This window comes from Saccopteryx leptura, chromosome 4 (genome assembly GCF_036850995.1).
Source record: "Saccopteryx leptura isolate mSacLep1 chromosome 4, mSacLep1_pri_phased_curated, whole genome shotgun sequence".
Lineage (NCBI taxonomy): Eukaryota > Metazoa > Chordata > Mammalia > Chiroptera > Emballonuridae > Saccopteryx > Saccopteryx leptura.
Window position 1 is genome coordinate 216,413,222 of NC_089506.1, and position 23,581 is coordinate 216,436,802.

Below are 23,581 nucleotides of genomic sequence, written 5' to 3' on the forward strand. Positions count from 1 at the left end.
GGCAGATGTGGGTCAATGGTGTCAGGCTCTCCCCAGTGTACCCTTCATTAACTAAGACAAGGACAAATCACTCCTGTGGGAAGAAAAAAATGAGAGCAGGGAGCTAAAGCCCAGAAAAATGTTCTCCAATACTGCTCCCACCTGGGGTGCAGGTAACAACCCCCTAAATGTGCAGCAAGGCAGGAATGAGGGTTCACAGCAAGGGTGTCCTCTGCACAAGCACTGAGAGAACTAACAGGCTTCGTGAGAATCAGTGTCCCTACTGAGAGGCACTTGGTCACAGCACGGTAGGCAAAGAAAAGAACAGGTTAGAGAGCTAGTCCTGGTGCCACTGAGAACAGCCTGTGATTCCGGGCAACTCCTGCAAGCTCATAGAGCAGCGGTTCTCAACCTGTGGGTCGCGACCCCGGCGGGGGTCGAACGACCAAAACACAGGGGTCGCCTAAAGCCATCGGAAAATACATATTTGAACCGCTGTCATAGAGCATCCTTGGTATTCCATGTGTGTTGATTATAAAGCACTATGCAAGTGATAAGCTAATCTAGTCATACTTTCCACAGCACAAGTTTCTCTCACCCACACTCCATGTTTGGGTTTACTTTTATAAATGCAAAGCCTCCTAAGCTGTCACCACCTTATCTCTCTCCATACACCCAGCACCACCTTAATATTTTGTCATTTCATGATCAGCCACATTACTCAAAGGTCCCCAAAGTTTCATTACCAGCTGCCAAAGGGTGCTCACATATACCACATAACATACACAGTTACGCCCATGAGAGCTGCTACGAGGGGACCTCTGATGGTGTTACCATGCAAAAAGTGTGACTGGTGCTACATAAGCAGAGATCTATGTTCAGGAGGAAGTGAGTGACTCTTCCTGGCTGGGGGTGGGGGGTCCCCACAACATAGAGGACAATGACCACAAACTGTGCAGCCAGAGCCTTTTGTGTGTTCTGGGTCTGCAGAGCACTTCTGTCAATCCAATTTTAAGTTTTACTTTCAATAGTATGCTTGGTAATCAAAATAATGATTTTTTAAAAAGCTATGACTTCTAAAAAAGAAAAAGAAAGCTATTACTTCTACAATACAGAAAACTATATTGTATTATCGAAACTGTACATGATTCTCTTCCCCCAGCCCACTGGAGTCACTGGGCTAGAAAGGCAGAAAGGTGGCTGTTTGTTTGTCTGTGTGTGGGGGGAAGGTGCACAGGAGAAAAGAAACGAATACTTAGGTCCTGTCTAATAGGAACCTTGGCCTCTCTACAGCCCTGCAAATGAAGGAGTGACTCTAAATGGAGTTTTCCATTGGCCTTCAATCCCCACAAAACAAGTTTGTCACCCTTCACACAGTTCCCAAAAGATACTGCTAGATAGAATACAGGGAAAAGGAATGGGACACCAATCAAGTGCTATTTTGATTCACTCTGAAACCCAGCTCTGCTCCTTCGGAATGGGCAACCGAGCATGGCCAAGGACCAGAAATTCCATACCACTCCACCTGCACCCTTCCACTGTACAGATGGCTGGCTACTCCCTATCCTGGGAATGCCTTAATGTGAATCGTTGGCCCAGTGGAACTGTGAAGGGTGTGGGCTCTAGATCTGCAGCTGATTTCTGACTTTACCACTTAGGATTTTTGTGATCTTGAGCAAATTACTCAACCTCTCTGAACCTCAAGGTTTTTCACTTGCGAAATGGACTTACAACAGTACTCCCCCCTCACCAGAGAGTTGTGAGAAGTAGACACAATATATGTAAATCTTTTGCTCTGCCCTCTAAACTTTATTATATATTTCACTGGTGAGTCAATAAGCTTTAAAAAAAAAAAAAAAAAGGGAGCCTGACCAGGTGGTGGCACAGTGGATAGAACGTCGGACTGGGATGTGGAGGACCCAGATTCGAGACACCAAGGTCACCAGCTTGAGTGTGAGCTCATCTGGTTTGAGCAAGGCTCACCAGCTTAAGCCCAAGGTCACTGGCTCGAGCAAGGGGTCACTTGGTCTGCTGTAGCCCCCCAGTCAAAGCACATATGAGAAATCAATCAATAAACAACTAAGGAACCGCAATGAAGAATTGATGTTTCTCATCTCTCTCCCTTCCTGTCTGTCCCTATCTGTCCCTCTCTCTGACTCTCTCTGTCTCTCCCACAAAACAATTAATTAAAAAAAAGGAAGAAATCAAATAAAAATCCCACATAGTCAACTAAATGCTCAAAAAAATCCCAAGAATGCTAAAAAAAATTTAAAAATTTAAAAAAAATGCCTGACCTGTGGTGGCGCAGTGGATAAAGCGTCGACCTGGAAATGCTGAGGTCGCCGGTTCGAAACCCTGGGCTTGCCTGGTCAAGGCACATATGGGAGTTGATGCTTCCAGCTCCTCCCCCCCCTTCTCTCTCTGTCTCTCCTCTCTCTCTCTGTCTCCCTCTCCTCTCAAAAAAAAAAAAAAAAAAAAATCCCAAGAATGCTGTGTTCCTTTTCATTTTTATACACAGATCACCTGCCAGCACTGCACACAGAGACGATAAGAATGGCAGCACAGGCCTAGGCCAGGTGGCACAGCTGGTTAGAGCACTGTCCAGATAGACCAAGGGTGCGGGCTCCAGCCCCAGTCAGGGCACATACAGGAATCAACCAGTGAATGTGCAACTAGGTGGAACAAACAAATCGATGTTTCTGTTTCTCTTTCTCTCTCATCAATAAATAAATTTTTAAAAAATTAAAAAGAATGGCACCCCACATCCTCCAGGCTTCTATTTATTTATTTATGGGACAACACAGGTTTAGGACAGGGGTCCCCAAACTTTTTACACAGGGGGCCAGTTCACTGTCCCTCAGACCGTTGAAGGGTCAGACTATAAAAAAAAAACTATGAATAAATCCCTATGCACACTGCACATATTTTAAAGTAAAAGAAACAAAACAAAACGGGAACAAATACAATATTTAAAATAAAGACCAAGTAAATTTAAATCAACAAACTGACCAGTATTTCAATAGGAACTAGGCTCTTCTCACTGACCACCAATGAAAGAGGTGCCCATTCCAGAAGTGCGGCAGGGGCCGGATAGATGGCCTCAGGGGGCCGCATGTGGCCCACGGGCCGTAGTTTGGGGACCCCTGGTTTAGGATCAGGTCCAGGATCTAACCTATCAAAAACTACTTTTTTGTTGTTGTTTTTTTCAGAAAGAAGTATCACAGAACCCCAATATATAAGAGACTCTTCACTTAGTGGGGGTGGGGGACAGGGACTCCAGTGCCTGGACACCCCCAGACCCAGCCTGTGCAACTCCACTGAGAAACCCGAGGGGCCGCAGAGCACAGAAAGCCCCTGGCTGAACCACCTCCACGCTGACGCCCTCCAGCAGCTTTACCATTCGGTTCCAAGTCTAGAAATACAAAGTTGTTTTCAGGCAATAAATGACTGCTGAAAAACTGGTTTGTAAATTCTCCCAAGCATCTTTTTTTTTTTTTAATAAAACGTCATGGGTTTTTTTTTAATTGATTTGAGAGAGGAAGACAGAAAACAAGACAGAGAGTGAGAGAGCGAAGCATCAATTTATTGTTCAACCTTGGCGCACTGGTACAACACTAACCAACTGAGCCACCTGGCCAGGGCCTCAAGTAGCTTTATTCCTTTTTTTTTTTTTTTTACAGGGACAGAGAGAGGGATAGACAGGGACAGACAGACAGGAACGGAGAGAGATGAGAAGCATCAATCATCAGTTTTTTGTTGAGACACCTTAGTTGTTCATTGATTGCCCTCCCATATGAGCCCTGACCACAGGCCTTCAGCAGACCAAGTAACCCCTTGCTCAAGCCAGCGACCTTGGGTCCAAGCTGGTGGGCTTTTTGCTCAAGCCAGATGAGGTCACACTCAAGCTGGCGACCTCGGGGTCTCGAACCTGGGTCCTTCTGATTCCCAGTCCAATGCTCTATCCACTGTGCCACCACCTGGTCAGGCTTTTTTTTTTTTAATGTTTATTTTATTTATTTTAAAGTGAGAGACAGACAGACAGAACATCAGTCTGTTTCTGTATGTGCCCTGACCGGGGATTGAACTGGCAACCTGGGCACTTCTGGACAATGCTCTAACCAACCGACCTATCTTGCCACAGCCAAGTATCTTTTAACCACAAGACCCTCATCACCACCAGGGTCTTTGCCACCTGACCACTTGGGTGATCAAATCACTGCATCACCAGGCCCTGGCCTGCCACCTGAACTTCACTGTCCCCACAATCCCTCAACTAGTGTACTCACCCCTCCTGTGCCAGGCCCCAACTCCTCCCTTTCCCTCCGCAGAGCCTTTCCCTGTCTTCACACATGCCACCTCCCCTGTCTAGAACACTCTTCTCTACCTGGAAAACTCCTACCCGTGCATTAAAATGTCACTCCTTGAAAATGTCACTACCGCCGTGAAGTCCACTGCTATGACCCCTAGCAGGGACGGTCACTCTTTCTGGGCTTCTCAGCATCGCGCTGCATGCAGGGACAGAATTCCCTCCTCCTCTCTCAGATCCTGCCGGCAAGTGCATAAGCGAGTGCCACCTTGATGAGGGTGACTTAACAATATCTATCAAAATTTTAAATGCATCGACAACCTCACCCAGCGAGTACACTTTTACCAATTTTTTCCTCCAAAAGTTTATGCATAAAAAGGACCTTCAGGTCAACACGGTTTATAAAACAAAAGATTGGAAACCATCTAAATTTCCATCAAAGCAAGACTGGTTAAAGAAGGAACATCCATACCACAGAATACTACACAACTTTGAAAAACAGTAGGGAAACTCTGTACATATGATATTTGAAACTACATCCAATATAAATTAAATGTTTTTAAAAAGCACAAAAACAGTCCCTGTTATCCCCAATGCCACTATTACTCTAAGGCAAAATTTCAGACTTTTCCTAAGGTCTAATTTACTAGATACTTGCACAAATTAGTCATTAGTTTTTAGGCTGGCTATTTGTTGTCACTGTTGCTATTTTTTGATATGACACAGGGAAACACCTTATCTCATTGTTCTCCAAGTCACCTGCTATAAAGGTTAACTTCCAGCAATTCCCTGTCTAGTCCCAGCCTGGAAATGTGCTGTAATTTCCTTAGCTTTCACTTTCCAAGCACCACCAAACTTCTCCAGTCTTGGTCCCTTTTTTATCCAAGACCTGTAGCCCCTGTCCACTAAAAACCATAAACTAGGAATAGAAGATCCCAAACAACTAAATATGCTAAATGAGTGTTGCCATAGCTGGATTGTTAATTTTCAAACTATAATATATAGATTCAATTCAAATTTTTCCTAATCTATCTTTTCTTTCTGCTTCAAAAAATACTGAGGGGACGTAAGTGACTCCATTTATATGAACTACCCAGAATAAGCACATCCACAGAGACAGAAAGATATGTGGTTGCCAAGGGTTCGGTGAAGGACACGTGGGGTGAACAGGTACAGAGTTCCTTTGGAGCAATGCAAACCTCTACAACTAGAGAGTGGCAATGACTGTACAGCATGATGAAGATGCATTAATGCCACTGAACTGTGCATTTTTAAATGATAAATTTCATCTGACCTGTGGTGGAACAGTGGATAAAGTGTCGACCTGGAAAGCTGAGGTGGTCGGTTCGAATCCCTGGGCTTGCCCAGTCAAGGCGCATACAGAAAGCAACTACTACAAGTAGATGCTTCCCGCTTCTCCCTGCTTTCTCACTCTCCCTCTTTCTTTCTCTCTCTCTCTCTGTCCCTCTTAAAAAAAATCAATAAATAAAATCTAAAATATATATATTTAATATGGTAAATCGTATGCTATGTGTATTGCACTACAATTAAAAAATGACCAACATGCCTGACTAGGCAGTGGTGCAGTGGATAGTGTCAGACTGGGATGTGGAGGACCCAGGTTCGAGATCCCGAGGTCGCCAGCTTGAGCGCGGGCTCATCTGGTTTGAACAAAAGCTCATCAGCTTCAAGCCAAGGTCGCTGGCTCGAGCAAGGGGTTACTCGGTCTGCTGAAGGCCCATGGTCAAGGCACATATGAGAAAGCAATCAATGAACAACTAAGGTGTTGCAACGCGCAACGAAAAACTGATGACTGATGCTTCTCATCTCTCCATTCCTGTCTGTCTGTCCCTGTCCATCCCTCTCTCTGACTGTCTCTGTGTAAAAAAAAAGACCAACATGAGACTGAAAAAAATGTTAGGGCACCATTTCTAATACATTAAAACAAGAATAGAGAACAATTAAATAGTAGTAACGTGGGCATGCCTGACCGGTAGTGGCCTAGGATAGAGAGTTGACCTGGGATGCTGAGGACCCAGATTCAAAACCCCAAGGTCTCTGGCTTAAGTGCAGGCTCACCAACTTGAGCACAGGGTCACTGGCTTGAGCACAAAGGATCATAGACATGATCCCATGGTCACTGGCTTAAAGCCCAAGGTCGCTGGCTTGAGCAAGGGGTCACCAGCTCAGCAGGAACCCCCAGGTCAAGGCACATATGAGAAGCAATCAATTAACAACTAAAGTGACACAACTATGAGTTGATGCTTCTCATCTCTCTCATCTTTCTCCCTCTCTCCCTCTTCCCGCCCCAAAATGAAATAAAAATTAAAAAGTAAGCATGCCTAACCAAGCGGTGGTGCAGTAGATAGAGCATTGGACTGGGATGTGGAAGGACCCAGGTTCAAGATCCCGAGGTCACCAGCTTGAGCGTGGGCTCATCTGGTTTGAGCAAAGCTCACCAGCTTGGACCCAAGGTCGCTGGCTTGAGCAAGGGGTTACTTGGTTTGTTGTAGTCCCACGGTCAAGGCACATATGAGAAAGCAATCAATGAACAACTAAGCTGTCGCAACAAAAAACTGATGATTGATACTTCTCATCTCTCTCCATTTCTGTCTGTCTGTCCCTATCTATCCCTCTCTCTCTCTCTCTCTCTCTCTCTCTCCCTGTAAAAAAATTTTTTTAATTAAATTTTTTTTTAAAAAGTAAGCATAAGGGGTCTGTCTCCTATAAACAGACAAAAATAAAATCTAACTTGATAATTTTCCCTACCCAGAAATAAAAAAGATATTCAGGAACAAAAAAGCAGAGTCATTCTTTAACCTATTAAATGTGCAATGTTTTTCTCAAGACCACCCCATGATGAAGAGTGTATTTATCTCCAGTTGGTGGAAGAATAAACTGGCATAACCTTTGTGGAAAATATCTGATGACGTACCTTAAAAGTGTTCATACTAAATCTAAAAATATTTTAATATAAAAGGGTTTTTTTTTTAATCTTCATGCCCTTGGGCCCTTCTGGGAATCTAGCCTAAGGCAATTTTCTGAACTAAAGAAAAAGCTTTTTGCAAAAACATTAATCACATATTATTTACAATGGCAAGAACTGGAACAATCTATGCCCAAGAAGCTGTGTAATGCAATATTATACACCCACTGTAAATATTTATAAAGTGTTTAATGATTTGGAAAACCACTTATACTATAAAGCTAACTGGAAAAGTCAGAAGAAAAAACTGCATTTATAGTGTGATCTCAACCATATTTAATAAGTAAAGACTAAAAGGAAACAAACCAAAATATTAAAGGTTGAATCAGATGATGGTAATTCTTGTCTTTTTATATTTATCAAATACTCCAGAGTCCAAAATACTTTTTCTATTAGGAAAATAACTAAGCAAAATCAAAAGGTGGCAGAGACTTTCTTCTTGCCTCAGTACCCACTTTAATTGTCAAACAGCACTAGAACAAAGGTACAAAACTTAACTGCATTACTGGCCACAAGTTGGGAAGACTTCACTACTGCAGGTGGTGGTTGTGTTGTTGTTGCTTCTTCCGTTTGGGGGTGGGAGTTGTTTGTTTTTAAATAAACTTCTATGGGAGAAGAGTTTATAGGAACTCCTTGTACTCTTTTTGCTATATTTCTGCAATTCTAAAATTATCTCAAAATAAGACACTTGGCCCTGGCCAGTTGACTCAGTGATAGAGGGCCGAGCATGTGGATGTCCCAGATTCAATTCCCAGTCAGGGCACACAGGAGAAGCAGCCATCTGCTTCTCCACCCTTCCCCTTTTGAGTGCGCGCTCGCTCTCGCTCTCTCTCTCTCTCTCTCTCTCTCTCTCTCTCTCCCTCTCCCTCTCCCTCAGCCATGGCTCTATTGGAGCGAGTTGGCCCCAGGCTATGAAGATGGCTCTGTGGCCTTTGCCTCAAGCGCTAAGAATAGCTCAGTTGCTGAGCAACAGAGCAATACCCCAGATGGGCAGAGCATCGCCCCCTAGTGGCCTGCCAGGTGGATCCCAGTCAGGACACAGGTGGGAGTCTGTTTTTGTCTCCTGTCCTCTCACTAAAAAAAAAAAAAAAAAAAAATTAAATTATGTAAGTAAATCCTTGCTAGCTCACTTGATTTGTCACTAAAAACAATGCAGAATGCAGATAAATAATTCCCTGGGTAATAATAAAGCTCCTTTCCTCATGAATTAAATAAAAACATTTCCTGGAGTAGCTGCCTTCACAGAAATCAGCCCTGCTGCCTGGTAAAAGCCATGCTTTCCACATTTCACAGCTTTCACCTCCATGAACTACGCTAAACACACAGAGCTCTTCCACTCAGCCATGTCTCTGTTGCTCCATCTACCCCAAATGGCCCTGTTTCCTCACCTCAGGCCCCAAACTCTTTTCTAGTGACTTCCCACTTGTTTTTGTTTCATTTTTTACAGAGACAGAGAGTCAGAGAGAAGGACAGATAGGGACAGACAGACAGGAATGGAGAGATGAGAAGCATCAATCATTAGTTTTTCATTGCGCGTTATGACACCTTAGTTGTTCATTGATTGCTTTCTCATATGTGCCTTGACCACGGGCCTTCAGCAGACTGAGTAACCCCTTGCTCGAGCCAGTGACCTTGGGCTCAAGCTGGTAAGCCTTGCTCAAACCAGATGAGCCCGCGCTTAAGTTGGTGACCTCGGGGTCTCAAACCTGGGTCCTTCCGCATCCCAGTCCGACGCTCTATTCACTGCGCCACCACTTGGTCAGGCGACTTCCCATTTGTTTTAAAAATAACCCAACTCAATTGTCACCTCTTCTGATATAGCCATCCATCTCCAATTTGTTAAGTGCAGCTGTACCTCTACAAGGTTTTATTCTGTATTTATCCCCCGGCACTGTAATCAGTGGCCAACATGCACATCTCAAGCAGGTTTAGAAACTTCTATAACTTTTATTCACTCTTTCCCAGATGAAGTCCCAATATTTTGCAACTCTGTTACAAGTAAGCCCCTGTAAAATCACCAACAAGGCTTCCTCCCAGCTCCTGACTTCCTGTCTGCGCCCGACTGGAAATAAACCAGCACCCTCTGTACTTCGGGACGAAGCTCCAACCAACTGCGCCACCCAGCCTGGGCGCTAACAATTATTAAAGCAAAGATTTATTTGAAATTTAGCAACTTTTTCCAATTTCACTTGTTTAAGTGTTCTGCTATTAAATTCAAAAGCGACAGAACTCAAGGGCATTATGCTCAGTAAAAAAGTGACAGAGCTCCAGATGGAGAACAGACTGGCGGCGGCTAGGAGAGAGGGAGGGAGGTTACAGACACTCAGAGAATTAGGCTGCAGGGAGCTCTTCTGTGCTGATGAGACAGGCTCTGTACCTAGATTGTGGTGGAAGTGACAGGAGTCAATACCTGCAACAAATACATAGCACAGAACCATACATCCACACAAGAGAATGCAGGTTAAAAAACGGTGAAAACTAGCCTGGCCTGTGGTGGCACAGTAGACAGAGCATCAATCTGGGACTTTGGGGTCCCAAGTTCAAAACTCCGAGGTCACCGGCTTGAGCACAGACTCACCAGCTTGAGCACAGGGTCACCAGCTTGAGAGCAGGATCATCAACATGATCCCACGGTCGCTGGCGGGAGCCCCCCAGTCAAGGCACATATGAGAAGCAATCAATGAACAACTAAGGTGCCACAATTACGAACTGATGCTTCTCATCTCTCTCGCAAAACATTAAAAGATTTTAAAAATAAAATTATCCAGTTGTTACTCTTAACAACAACAACAAAAAGAACTTCCCAGATTTGATTATTAGCCAATTTAGAAACCTTCCCAGCTGCATATAGCTCATAAAATACCTTTATAACCATTCCAGGGAATTTGAGACCAGAGATCCTTTTCATTATAATCTTCATATAAAAGAGCAGCAGGCTGCTCTAATGTAAATGAACTACTGAATATGCTAAGCCTAATGGGCGTAACTGGAACACATAAAGAAATCAAACATCTGGTTTTCAGTTGTAGATCTGAAAGTGAGGTGAGAGTGAGGTATCCCAGAGAAGATAAATAACAAGCAATTAGATATTGGACTAGTAACCTGGTAAAAGGTCAGAAATGAGGAAAAAGTGTGAAGTCATAGACTATTATTATTATCTTTTTGGTGAAAACACCATCTCACCCAGTTTTCTGTGTATCTCCCTTGAGCTCCTCTATTAGATTTTAAAGCAAGTACCACGTCATTATTATCCTTGTATCCCTAAGACTATGACTTACATATGGTAACAGTTTCAAGAGTTTATTGGAGAGGCCTGACCAGGCGGTGACGCAGTGGATAGAATGTCAGACTGGGAAGCCGAAGACCCAGGTTCGCGACCCTGAGGTCACCAGCTTGAGTGCGGGCTCATCTGGCTTGAGCAAAAAGTTCACCAGCTTGGCCCTGGCCGGTTGGCTCAGCGGTAGAGCGTCGGCCTGGCGTGCGGGGGACCCGGGTTCGATTCCCGGCCAGGGCACATAGGAGAAGCGCCCATTTGCTTCTCCACCCCTCCGCCGCGCTTTCCCTCTCTGTCTCTCTCTTCCCCTCCCGCAGCCAAGGCTCCATTGGAGCAAAGATGGCCCGGGCACTGGGGATGGCTCTGTGGCCTCTGCCCCAGGCGCTAGAGTGGCTCTGGTCGCAATATGGCGACCCCCAGGATGGGCAGAGCATCGCCCCCTGGTGGGCAGAGCGTCGCCCCTGGTGGGCGTGCCGGGTGGATCCCGGTCGGGCGCATGCGGGAGTCTGTCTGACTGTCTCTCTCTGTTTCCAGCTTCAGAAAAATGAAAAGAAAAAAAAAAAAAAAGAAAAAAAAAAAAAAAAAGTTCACCAGCTTGGACCCAAGGTCGCTGGCTCAAGCAAGGAGTTACTCGGTCTGCTAAAGGCCCACAGTCAAGGCACATATGAGAAAGCAATCAATGAACAACTAAGGTGTCACAACAAAAAACTGATGATTGATGCTTCTCATCTCTCTCCGTTCCTGTCTGTCTGTCCCTATTTATCCCTTTCTCTGACTCTCTCTGTCCTGAAAAAAAAAAGTTTATTGGAGGGATGAATTTTTAGTAGGGGTGAATGAGAAAGAAAAAGTCCAGGACTGCATGGTAAAGAAAGCCTGTAATTAGGGGGAGGAGAAAGGAAGAGCCACCACTTCAGAAGAAATTAGAACATGCTGTCAACCAAAACTGCTCGAGCAGTGGTCAGCACACGATTCCTGGCCAATGGCAAAGGAAGTACAGAAATTAAAAGCATTTAGAAATTTTTATATCAATTTGGCATTTCCACAACATCCAACTTCATGTCTGCCAAATCCAGTAACAATTCTGGGATTGTATTTAAGTACGTTTTTCACTTCATTTTGCTAACAATTCATTTTTATCACCTTCTAAAAAAGTATTGGCCCATGATGAATTGGAAAATTTAAATCAATAAAAGACCACTATTTCTATACAATGAAGAGAAAAGAAGAAAACTGCCTCTGTTGACAGCCTGTAACATGATCCTACTACACCAGGCCCAGGATGGTCATCCTTCTTCTATTCTATCAAGTTAGGGACATGCAGAAACATTTGTTTCCTCTTTTGTTATCAGCAAATTTTACCATCTTGCCCTTTCAATTATGAAGTAAATTTTATAAGTCTTAAGGTTAGATGCCTAGCTGTACTGTTTTTCCTGAAACAGTATTTCAAGCAGGCTACATTTCAAGTAAATATTCCTATGTAAATGTGCATAAGCTTAAGAGGAAACCTAGTAATAGAAGAAAACATGGGCTGTGGAGTTGGAACTTTAGGTCTGAATCCCATCTCTACCAACTTGCTATGTAATTTCGGACAAGCTGCCAACACTACCCGCCTGAGCCTGCTTCTTCATCTTTCCCAGTGGTAAAAGGGACCAGACTCCTACTTTGCAGGAGAGCTGTAAGATACTGAATGCACTACTGCACGCCGTACCCCTGAGGGCCCCGGCCCCCAACAATAGCCAGCACACAGTGCAAGTGTGAAACACACACAGACCTTTTTCTCCAGCTAAACCCCAGCTCTTCCCCTTCCCATTAGCGTTTCACCCCCCTCACTCTCTCTGCCCTGCGTGCTCCCCAGTCCTTATCCACACGCCTGGCCCACCCCCACACACTCCTAACTGCTCCCCAGCACTCCGCCCAGGGGCAGTTAGTCCTTGGAGCCTCCCAGTAGGTACACCATCTACATACACTGCATTTGTTCTAACAACTGCCCTTGCTCACCTGCTCCCCATCTCCCCCTGCCCAGAGGAAAAATAGCTGAGCTTGCTGGCTGCTACGCGTTTATGAAGAACAAGGTACATAACTATAGTATACTCTATTTCAGTCTTACCATACTCCTCAAATACTGCTGCTATCATTTACTCATCTCAAGAGCCCACCTGAACCCTGTTGGATTTATTTTCATACCTGATTCGCTATTACCTAAATGTCTGTTGAATGCTTACTGGGCACTAGAGATGCAAAGAGGAATAAGACTCATCTTGATATGGACTCTATTAAAAAGAGAGAGCTAATCCCACTCACAGCCTTGGAGCGGAAGTGTGGGAAAAGGAGTAAGGAAAAGGATGGAAGAGTTTTACATTTTGCCCTTCAAACTTCTCAAATGTCTGACACTTACTACAGGAATGTAGTCTTATAATTTTCATAAGAAAAACAAATAAATCAAAATAATAAAAGCAAAAAAAAGGGCATAATTATAATCAAAGACAATAAATGTGAAACTAGTGGCTGGAAAGCCTCAAAGAGATTACATTTATGGTGACCCGGAAATTCTAAGTAAGGTCTCAACTGCAAAAGTGAAGAAAAGGACATTCAAGCAGAGGGAACAGAACTGAGCAAAGGCAGAGAGTATGGAAGTATCCTCAGTGTTCTGGGACTAAAAAGTGGTTTGTTGTGGCTAGAGAACAGATATAATATAGGAAGCCTCAAAGATATTCCAAATAAGTCACTTTATGCATTTCATAAATCACTGTCTTCCTTACTAAGAAAACTAAAAGCAGGTGATGAAACTGAAAATCCAGGGCCCGTGTGCTTTTCCACTCCCCTGCTGTGATAAAAACTTGGCCTCTGAAACAATGGGGACCCTACTGTTCTAAATGACTGGGGGTCAAGTGGCACGATCCCATCTGAGCACCATGAGGTGGCGCTGGCAGGAATACAGGAGGACTGGTAGAGAAGGACTTGGAAGCTGTCAAGACAACACAGTGAAAGCCACGAGACAACGACAGCCTGACCCAAGTGGAGGGCCTGGAGGGAAGGCTGGGCAGGGCACAGACGAGTCAGCAACTGCGTCAACAGGTCTACCAGGAGGGGACTGAGGGTGGGGGGAAGTTAAAGCCGACTCAGGTTTATCACGAGTGTCCTGTGAGTAAGGTCATTAACAGAACTAGGGCATGGGGGAGGAGGCGCTACCCTGAGGGAAGAAGATGGATTTGGTTTAGACACATTTGATTAGATGTTGACAGGACCCTCAGTGGATATCCAAGGCTGGAGAGAAAGACAGTTCTCATTAGTCCACGTGTCATAGGAAGGAAGACTGAACGTGAGAGTACTATCATGACAGCCAAGGGAGCCAAGAAGTTTCAGGAAAAGAAAGAGACCCATGGTTGTTAAAAGGCCGAAAGGAAAAGTCAACAGGCATAAGGACTAAAAGGAGGCTACCCATGTTGCTTTGGCACAAAAAGGTTATAGGTGATCTTGAAACATAGTGAAGACAATGTCTGTCTACTGTGGTTATGGAATGACTTTTTTGTGTGTGTGACAGGGTCAGAGAGAGGAACAGACAGACAGATGAGAAGTATTAATTCTTTGTTATGGCACCTTAGTTTCTCAGTGATTGCTTTCTCGTATGTGCCTTGACAGGGGGCTACAGCAGACTGAGTGACCCCTTGCTCAAGCCAGCAACCTTGGATTCAAGCTGGTGAGCCTTGCTCAAACCAGATGAGCCCGCGCTCAAGGTGACGACTTCAGGGTCTCGAACCTGGGTCCTCCGAATCCCAGTCCAACACTCTATCCACTGCGCCTCCACCTGGTCAGGCTGGAATGACCCTTGGTAAGAAAAATGGGTTTGAGGCCCTGGCCGGTTGGCTCAGTGGTAGAGCGTCGGCCTGGCGTGCAGGAGTCCCAGGTTCGATTCCCGGCCAGGGCACACAGGAGAAACGCCCATTTGCTTCTCCACCCCTCCCCCTCTCCTTCCTCTCTGTCTCTCTCTTCCCCTCCTGCAGCCAAGACTCCATTGGAGCAAAATTGGCCCGGGCGCTGAGGATGGCTCTGTGGCCTCTGCCTCAGGCGCTAGAATGGCTCTGGATGCAACAGAGTGACGCCCCAGATGGGCAGAGCATCGCCCCCTGGTGGGCATGCCAGGTAGATCCCGGTTGGGCGCATGCGGAAGTCTGTCTGACTGCCTCCCCGTTTCCAGCTTCGGAAAAATGCAAAAAAAAATAAAAAAAAATAAAAATGGGTTTGAGAAAGAAGAGGTTACATGCTCAAGAACTCCCTCCCTCGTCACTACAGGCTGTGCTGTCACATCTTTGTTGACTTGGACAAGGTATGATCACAATCCAACTACTTAAAATCATCCAGATCCTTGTTGTGACTAGCATCCGTTACCTTCATCTCAACAGCAGCAACTAACTGCCTACCTACAGACAGCCAAATGTCTATTTTACCAGCACACTGCCCATCTCCTGTCATCTTCCTGTCAGTTTATCTGTCATCCCTCTTATCCCCACCAAATTCAAATCATCAATTAATTAAAATGTCCCAGTATTCCCAACTGCCAGGCTAGAGGCTTGCAAGCTCAGCTTGCGCTACCCCCTCTTCTTCCTCCCTTGAACCTGGAATCAGAGTTGGAAGGGGCAGCTCTCTTACTCTTCCTCTCCACTCCTAATTTCACATCCAAAGACAGGCCTCTGGCACATCCAGCCAGCCACGGTGCCATATCTGATTTCCCAAACCAATCTAACCTACACACAGCAGATAAATAATTTTCCTTTAAGGAAAAAAAGAGCCAAAAAACCAAAGTCCAACTCCCGAGAGCAGTCCTGGAGGTCCTCTGTAATCAAACCATAAACCACCTGTATAGCCTTCTCTCCAACAACTTCTTCCCAAAAGCCTCCACCACGGCCAAAGCGGTCTTTCTTAACATTACACGTGTAGTTATACCTTCTCTTCTGCAACAGCCTCTAAATCTAAGCTCTATGCACCATTCCCTCTCTCTAAAGCCCCTTTGAACACCTAAGACTTCCACAGCATTCCTACTCCAACTTAAGTGTTTACTATGCCAAGAATTGTTCTAGATTCTTGGGACACATCAGTAAACAAAGCAAAGATCTTTAGCTTTACATAATATTTTAGCAGAAGGAGATAAAAATATAGACTTCACAAATAACATTAAGTATATAAAATGTTTACAAATTGTAAATGCAACAAAAAGAAGGAAAGCAGGACATGAAGGGCTGGGAGCTCTCGGGTGAGATTATTGTAAAGGGTGGTAGAAGGCTGGGCCTCGTTGGGAAGATGTCACTTGAGAAGGCTTGCAGGTCAAACTTGTCGTGCAGCTACAGTGCAGCCCAAACAGAGGCAGCAGCCCGGCCAAAGCCCTGCCGCAGGAACACACCAGGGATCTGAAGAACAGCAAGGGGGCCACGGTAGCTGAACAGAGTGAGCCAGGAGCAGAGCAGGAGTTGAGCTCAGCGTGTACCCATGGGCCAGAATATGGAGGGCACGGCAGGTCTTGCAGGAGCACAAGGGCCACTAGTAACTGCATTCCAAATGAGATGAGAAGCCACGGAAACAGAGCAAAGAATGACCTCCCTTAAATTTTTCAAAATATCACTGAGGGTACTAGGCTGCAAACAGTCTATAAAGGGGCAATGTCAGAAGCTATAACAGTTAGGAGCCAACTGCCCTAGTCCAGGCAAGAGATAACGGAGGCCTGAACTAGAGTGGCAGCCATACAGGGAGTAAGAAGTGACAGAATCCTGGCTGTATTCTGAAGGCAGGAAACATCAGCTTTCTCGATGCAATCAGATGTGAGGTGTGAAAGGTCAAGGATGACTTCCAAGTTTTGGCACAAGCAGCTAGAAGGATGGAGCTGCCCTCAAATGACATGGAGAAGACTGTGGGTGGAGAAGATGTGGAAGGGGCGATCAGGAGTCAAGTCTGAGACATGTTACATGTGAAGTGCCTCACAAACAAGCTGCGTGCCACGTAGGCAGCTGCGTACATGAGACCTGCTGTGAGGAGAGGTCTGGACTGGGAACTCACTGAGTCTGAGGCCACGGGCACCTCAGCTGTTCAAAGATCAGTGAGACAGAGGAAAACCAAAAGCACATCTTAGTGTCCTGCAGGCCAAGTGAAGACTTAGGAAGTGTTCAATTTGTCCAATGCTATCAACAGATCAAGTAAGATGAGAACTATGAACTAACCCATGCAATTTAGAAACGGGGCAAGGGACCGTGACAAGCTTAATAGAGAATGGAGGCTGACCACTTAGAGACCACTCTTTCTCTTTCCTGGAGTCCTGTTGCAAAGGGGAACAAAGAAACAGGGCAGCTGCCAAGGAAAGTATGCGTAAAAGTATTTACGATTAGAAAAAAATTATACTTTTGGGTGCCACATGCATGTATGAATATAAACTCAATAAATGCTAGTCCCTTCCTTTACCCCCCCCCCCCTTTACACCTATCCCTATCATCTTTACCGATAGGTATCTTATCTTCAAAACATCTATAAACAAGACGGAAGGCCCTTTTTTCCTTGTTCAGTGTCAAACTCTTCCTAATCCCTCAGGACTCAAAATATTCCTCCCGGGAAGCCTCCCCGGGATCCTCTCCCTAGTTAATCTCCCTCAGACATGCTACCTTTGCACCAATGCATTCTTATTAGTCTCTTATAATTACCAGAATATGTGTCTCATCTTCCACACTGAAGTGACTCCTAGGGAGCAGGGGCAGTATCACCCCTCTGGGGTGAAAGTTTAACAGTTAAGAGCACAGGCTCCCGCCTGACCTGTGGTGCCTCAGTGGATAAAAGTGTCGACCCGGAACGCTGAGGTCGCTAATTCAAAACCCTGGGCTTACCTGGTCAGGGCACATATGGGAGTTGATGCTTCCTACTCCTCCTCCCTTTCTTTCTTTCTTTCTTTCTTTCTTTCTTTCTTTCTTTCTTTTCTCTCTCTCTCTCTCTCGCCTCTCTAAAATGAATAGAAAAAAAAATTAGAAAAAAAAAGAGCACAGGCTTCTTAAGCCAGACTGTCAAGCTTTGAATCCCAGTTCCACCACGAGGTTGCAGTGTGACCTTGAAAAGTTGCCTAACCTCTCTGGGCCTTAAATGTTTTCATCTATAAAATGGAAAATAAAAATAGCCTCTACCTCCTGAAGTTGTTTGGAAGAGTAAATGAGTTAATACATGGGAAGTGCCTGGCATACACTAAATCCTATAAATATTAACTATTGCAGGGGTCGGAAACCTTTTTGGCTGAGAGAGCCATGAACGCCACATATTTTAAAATGTAATTACATGAGAGCCATACAATGACCCGTGTACCTTACGTATTATCCAATAAAAATCTGGTGTTGTCCCGGAGGACAGCTGTGATTGGCTCCAGCCACCTGCAACCATGAACATGGGCAGTAGAAAATGAATGGATTGTAATACATGAGAATGCTTTATATTTTTAACATTATTTTTTTAATTAAAGATTTATCTGCAAGCCAGCTTCAGCCATCAAAAGAGCAACATCTGGCTCATGAGCCATAGGTTCTCGACTCCGAACTATTGTATTATACTGTATCCACCATGCCTAGGATTTTAAGCTTGATGCAGAAAGTCAGTAAATTATTTCATGAATGATTCAACAAAGGCACTAAAGGTGCTGGCCCACTGTGGAGAATTACTTCTCTATATCACATTGAGCTTTTTGTCTCCACCAGATAATTTCATCACTTGAACCATGTCATGTATTAATTTTTTCAAAAGCTGTTCAAGTCATTTCTTGACATTCAGTCTGTCTCCCAGACTACCTGTGATTATGTGACTAACTACAGAACCTCTGAATACGGCTGAACCTTTCCCTGCCATCCCCCATACACAACCATGGCTTCTTCAAACCTCCCACCACATGGTACACAATGCAACTCTGCTGATGAACAAGTGGATGACAGACACAACTGAGTGGCCAAATTAAAGGTCTGATTTTGCCTCCATTACAGGGACCACTCACAGAAGGTGACACTCAAAAACAAAAAGATTCTGTAACCAATGCAATTTTCTATGAAACTAAAAAATGTAAACAAGGACTCAAGTTTGCACAAAATTTCCATAGTAAGCATTTAATATTAACTAACTTTTCAGAAGTAGTGGAAACCTCTAAAATAATATATCACTTAAGAACTTACAGGACCCTGACCAGGCGGTGGCGCAGGGGATAGAGCGTTGGACTGGGATGCGGAAGGACTCAGGTTCGAGACCCCAAGGTTGCCAGCTTGAGCGCGGGCTCAACTGGTTTGAGCAAAAGCTCACCAGCTTGAACCCAAGGTCTCTGGCTGGAGCAAGGGGTTACTCCCGTCTGCTGAAGGCCCGCGGTCAAGGCACATATGAGAAAGCAATCAATGAACTAAGGTGTCGCAACAAAAAACTGATGATTGATGCTTCTCATCTCTCTCCATTCCTGTCTGTCTGTCCCTCTCTCTGTCTCAAAAAAAAAAAAAGAAAAAAAAAAGAACTCACAGGAAATTCAACCCAAAATGATGATTTAATCAAATGTAGTTGCAGTATAGCTGTTCTGGTAATTTTGTACTGCAATTCAAATATTTAGCTCTAAATGTGCAGTTTAAAATGCCTCCTCCTAGAGGAACAGTTTAGAGGGATTCCCATACTCCCCTGTGCCAATCACTAATTCAAAACCAAAGAAAATACAGTTGGATGACATTCCTTATCACCTTTCCACATGAGGCGGGACATGTACTGTCAGGAGCACAGGTTTCGGAGAAGATCCTACCTTGGGTCTAGTGCTTGTTAGGCAGGCACCATACCGTAGCAAGTCTGTTCATCTCCCCCTCTGGTAGTAATGGCAATAATGTAACCTAGCAGGGTGGATGCGGTTAACTGATACTGAGTGACTTGAAGAATAAATACATGAACAATAGCAGATACTAAATAAATAGTAGTTCTGACACATTTTTATCTTAATTAGAATTAAAGTTTTAAAAAGAAATATTACAAAGGATCAAATATATGACAACTAATACTCTTAAATGTAAAACTCTTGCCCTGGTCATGGCTCAGTGGTAGAGCGTCAGCCTGGCATGTGGATGTCCCAGGTTCAATTCCCCATCAAGGCACACAGAAACGATCATTTGCTCCTCCCCCCCCTCCCCCTCCCCCTCCCCTTCTCTCTTCTCTCTCTCTCTCTCTCTCTGTGTCTCTCTCTCTTCCCCTCCTGCCACAGCTGGATTGCTTTGAGCACATCAGCCCCAGGCGCTGTGGATGGCTCCATGGAGCCTTTACCTCAGGTGCTAAAAATAGCTCAGTTGCAAGCATAGCCCCAGATGAGCAGAGCACCAGCCCCAGACAGGTGCTGCTGCATGGATCCCTGTCGGAGCGCATGTAGGAGTCTATCTCCCCTCCTCCCACTTGGAGAAAGAAGAAAAAAAGTAAAAATATTAAGTCAGTAGGAAATGGAGAGGAAAAGTTCCTGGAGTAAATAAAGCTGTGATCCCAGGGAAGAGACCCTCCTTCTATAATACACAAACCAGGCAACGGCTTCCTTGCATTTTGGGGACAATGCCTGCTTTGTCTACACTCTTGACCCTGGAACACCTCAGATGAACCCGATGTCAGTAATGATGAAAAAAAGTAATCAGACAGTCCTGTTCACCTCACATCCACTGTGGCTACCCCCTATGTGCTTAAATATGTGACTCAAAACTTACTTCAGAAAAAAATGTACATGGTGATGATGAATTATGTGTATAGACCAGATTATAAAGTCAACTACTTTACTAATTGCTCACAGGTGGTCATTTCACAATGCTCACCTGATTGCCAATTAAAATGGAACCTGAGCCTGACCAGGTGGTGGCACAGTGGATAGAGCGTTGGACTCGGATGCGGAGGACCCAGGTTCGAGACCCCAAGGTCACCAGCTTAAGCACAGGCTCATCTGGTTTGAGCAAAGCTCACCAGCTTGGACCCAAGGTCTCTGGCTAGAGCAAGGGGTTACACGGTCTGCTGTAGCTCCTCGGTCAAGGCACATATGACAAAGCAATCAATGAACAACTAAGGTGTCGCAAGGAAAAACTAATGATTGATGCTTCTCATCTCTCTCAGTTCCTGTCTGTCCCTATCTATACCTCTCTCTGTCTCTGTAAAAAAAAGAAAAAGAAAAGAAAAAGAAACCTGAATAAAAGTTTGCTTGATTAGCTTAGTCAATAACCAATAAAATTATGCCCAAGGGTCCCAAAGCTCCCTGAGGGGAGAAATGTATCTGTCTTGGTTCATGTGACATTCCCAAGAGACTGGCATACAGTGGCTACTTAAAATTCAATGAAAGATCTGTACACCCATGTTCTCAGCAGAATTACTCATAGTAGCCAAAAGGTGGAAGTAATCTAGGTATCCGTCAACAGATGAATGGATAAACAAAATGCAGTACATACACACAATGGAGTATTCTTCAGCCTTAAAAAGGAAGGAAATTCTGACACATGCTACACCTGGATGGACCTCAAGGACACTGTACTAAGTGAAATAAGCCAGTCACAGAAAGACGACTGGATGATTCCACTTACATGAGGTATTCAGAGTAGTCAGTGACAGAGAGCAGAACAGTGGTCACCAGGGGCTGGGGAAACAGGAATGGGAGTTAGCGTTTAGTAAGTTCAGTTTTGCAAGATAAAAAAGTTCTGGGGATGGATGCACAACACTGTGAATGTAATCAAAACTACTAAACAGTACACTTAAAAATGTTTAAAAAGGTAAATTTCATATGTATATTTTGCAGTTTAAGAAAACAAACTAAATTATTCACTGAAAAGAACAATGCAGGAATACTCCGCACTACTTTCCTCACTACTAAATGTTCTATCTCCTACCTCTGGATTATTCACTAGAGAATTCCATTCTCCACATTTTACAGATGAGGCAAGTGGGACTCAGAGAGCCTCACAGATCGGCCACTGCACTACATATGGCACCTACTGTACAGTGCTGCTTCGAGTTCACAGTGTATGTATCTGACTGGTTGTAGGTCCCAGGAAGACAAGGGCTCTGCCACGGGTCTTCCATCTACTCCCAGGACCTGAACACACCCCCACAGCCTCCTTAAATGTTCTGAAAATCCCACTGGCCTGAACATCTGTACCACTGAAGATGCCACTGTATCCCTTTCTCAACTAAATAACTCACTTAAGTAGAGGTAAATGGGCCGCCCTGGAAACACTTCTGTCACTGGAGGTGTTCAAACACAGGCTGGGCCATCAACCACTCCCCACAGTTTACTATGTGCGAAGAGCAGGGACACAGAAAGGTTCAGACAATCTCATCCTGGAGGTAGCCCAGTGTTTTGCAATAGACAGATAAGGCTCAGAAACGATCGTGACAACAAAAGATACACGCTTAATAAATCTAAGAGAGTGGGTACAGGTCAGAAAATGCAGAATGTATCTTCAGTAAAGGCATCTTCTGAGCTGGATCTGGAAGGATGAGTAGTTTTCCAGGCACTACCAGCTAAAAAATGGTGGCATGTGGCAGAAGAACAGGGGACGGGGTTTCCAAGGAAAGCACCCTTCCTGACTTTGCTATTACTGTATCTAGGTAAGTGACCTCTGCAAATAAATCACAAACCCTGTTTCCCCACATACAAACCTACAGCAAGACCGGAACAAGTTCTGTGTGTTGCATCTAACCGAAGCTCTTAAGTCGGAACGCCAGGGCTCAAATCGTGCCACTGTCACTTAAGAGTGACCTTGAACTGGTTCTGTGTCTCGGTCTCCCCACTTAAGAAGAGGGCTTATGTACTAGTTAAATACATGTCAGTCACTTAGCACAGGGCCTGGCATAGAGTAAGCCCTCAAAAAATAATGATAGTTAATGTCACGAGGAGCTACTCTGCTCAGAGAGGCAAACATCAGATGCAAGGGTTGTGCCTGCTGCGCTTCCAGGTCCCTCCCAGTCCAAGAGACATCCACGGGGGGGAGGGGAGGGGACACAGAGCCGGGCTGCGAACCCGGCACGCATGTGTCACTGCCCCGATCCGCACGCGGCTCTCCCCGCCCCAGCGAGGAGCGGTGGCTCAGCAGTCCTGGGGCCCGCTGCCCCCCCGTCAGGCCGAGCACCCTGGGAGGGAAGGGGCTCGGACCCCACTTACCATGCTGGCCGGGGGCAGGGGCGGCTCAGGTGAGCTGGCTCTCGGGGTTCGGAAACGTCCCGCTCGCACGGTTCAGGTCATGATCCCGGCAGACTCGGGAAGTCCCCCGCCCGTGCAAAGAGAATCGCTCTCCCACCCGGGCCCCGCGGGGACCCTCTAAGAAGAGCGCGGCCCCCTGGCCCGCCTCATCGGGGACGCCCGGAACAATTCATCAAGACCCACCGCTCCGCCCCAAGTTAATTGAAAAAGCAGGAAATGGGGCTCGGGAGGCCGGCAAGGAGGGCAGCAGCTCGGGGCCCCCCGCCCGGGCCCGACCCCCGAAGGGAGGTTCGGGGCCCAGGCAGGGGCTCCCCGGCCTCCGCGTCCAGAAGCAGCGGCGGGCCCTCTACGCCGAGGCTGGAGGGGCAGAGGCTGGAGGGGCCTCGGCGGCGCAGCCCGAGGGGTCGGCTCAGGGGCGAGGCCCGAGGGCCCGTGCTGTCCCCGCCGTCTCAGCCCACACGGCCGCCGCCGCCGGCCTCCGAAGCATCCCTGCACGCGTCCCCGCCGAAGCCGCCCGCTGGTGACGCGCGGCCGCCCCTAGCCAACAGCCCCAACGCGCCGGAAGTGGCGAGCGCCCGGCGTGGCCCCACGGCGCGGCCGCCGGGCTGCGGCGCTGGAACCGGACCAATCCGGAATCAGGCGCGGGGCGGGGGGGACGCAGGGCGGGGCCGCACCTGACGGTTCCCGCTGGCCCCGCCCCCGGCCCCGCCCCGCGCCCGACGCCTGTCCACGCCAGTCGGTGGCCATGTTGGTGAAGGGCGGTTGGAGGAGCGCTTTCTCTTTCGCTTTGTTCGCTCATTCATTCTGCACATCTTCAGGGAGAGCTTGTTACGTGCCGGGCACCCGGCT

The 23,581-nt window shown here is 46.0% G+C and overlaps 1 protein-coding gene across 4 annotated transcripts in view; it reads right to left on the reverse strand.

Moving 5' to 3' along the window:
- Positions 1–23,348, reverse strand: part of XPO6 (exportin 6) — a 115,839-nt gene extending 92,491 nt beyond the window's left edge. For 3 of the 4 annotated variants that reach the window (XM_066383117.1, XM_066383118.1, XM_066383115.1), the window contains exon 1: positions 22,694–23,347. In XM_066383117.1, coding sequence (XP_066239214.1) covers positions 22,694–22,696 — 3 coding nt within the window. In that variant the 5' untranslated portion in view covers positions 22,697–23,347. Of the gene's footprint in view, positions 1–22,693 lie in introns of all 4 variants that reach the window. The other variant, XM_066383116.1, reaches the window with a different exon arrangement.
- Between the last annotated feature and the right edge of the window lie 233 nt (positions 23,349–23,581).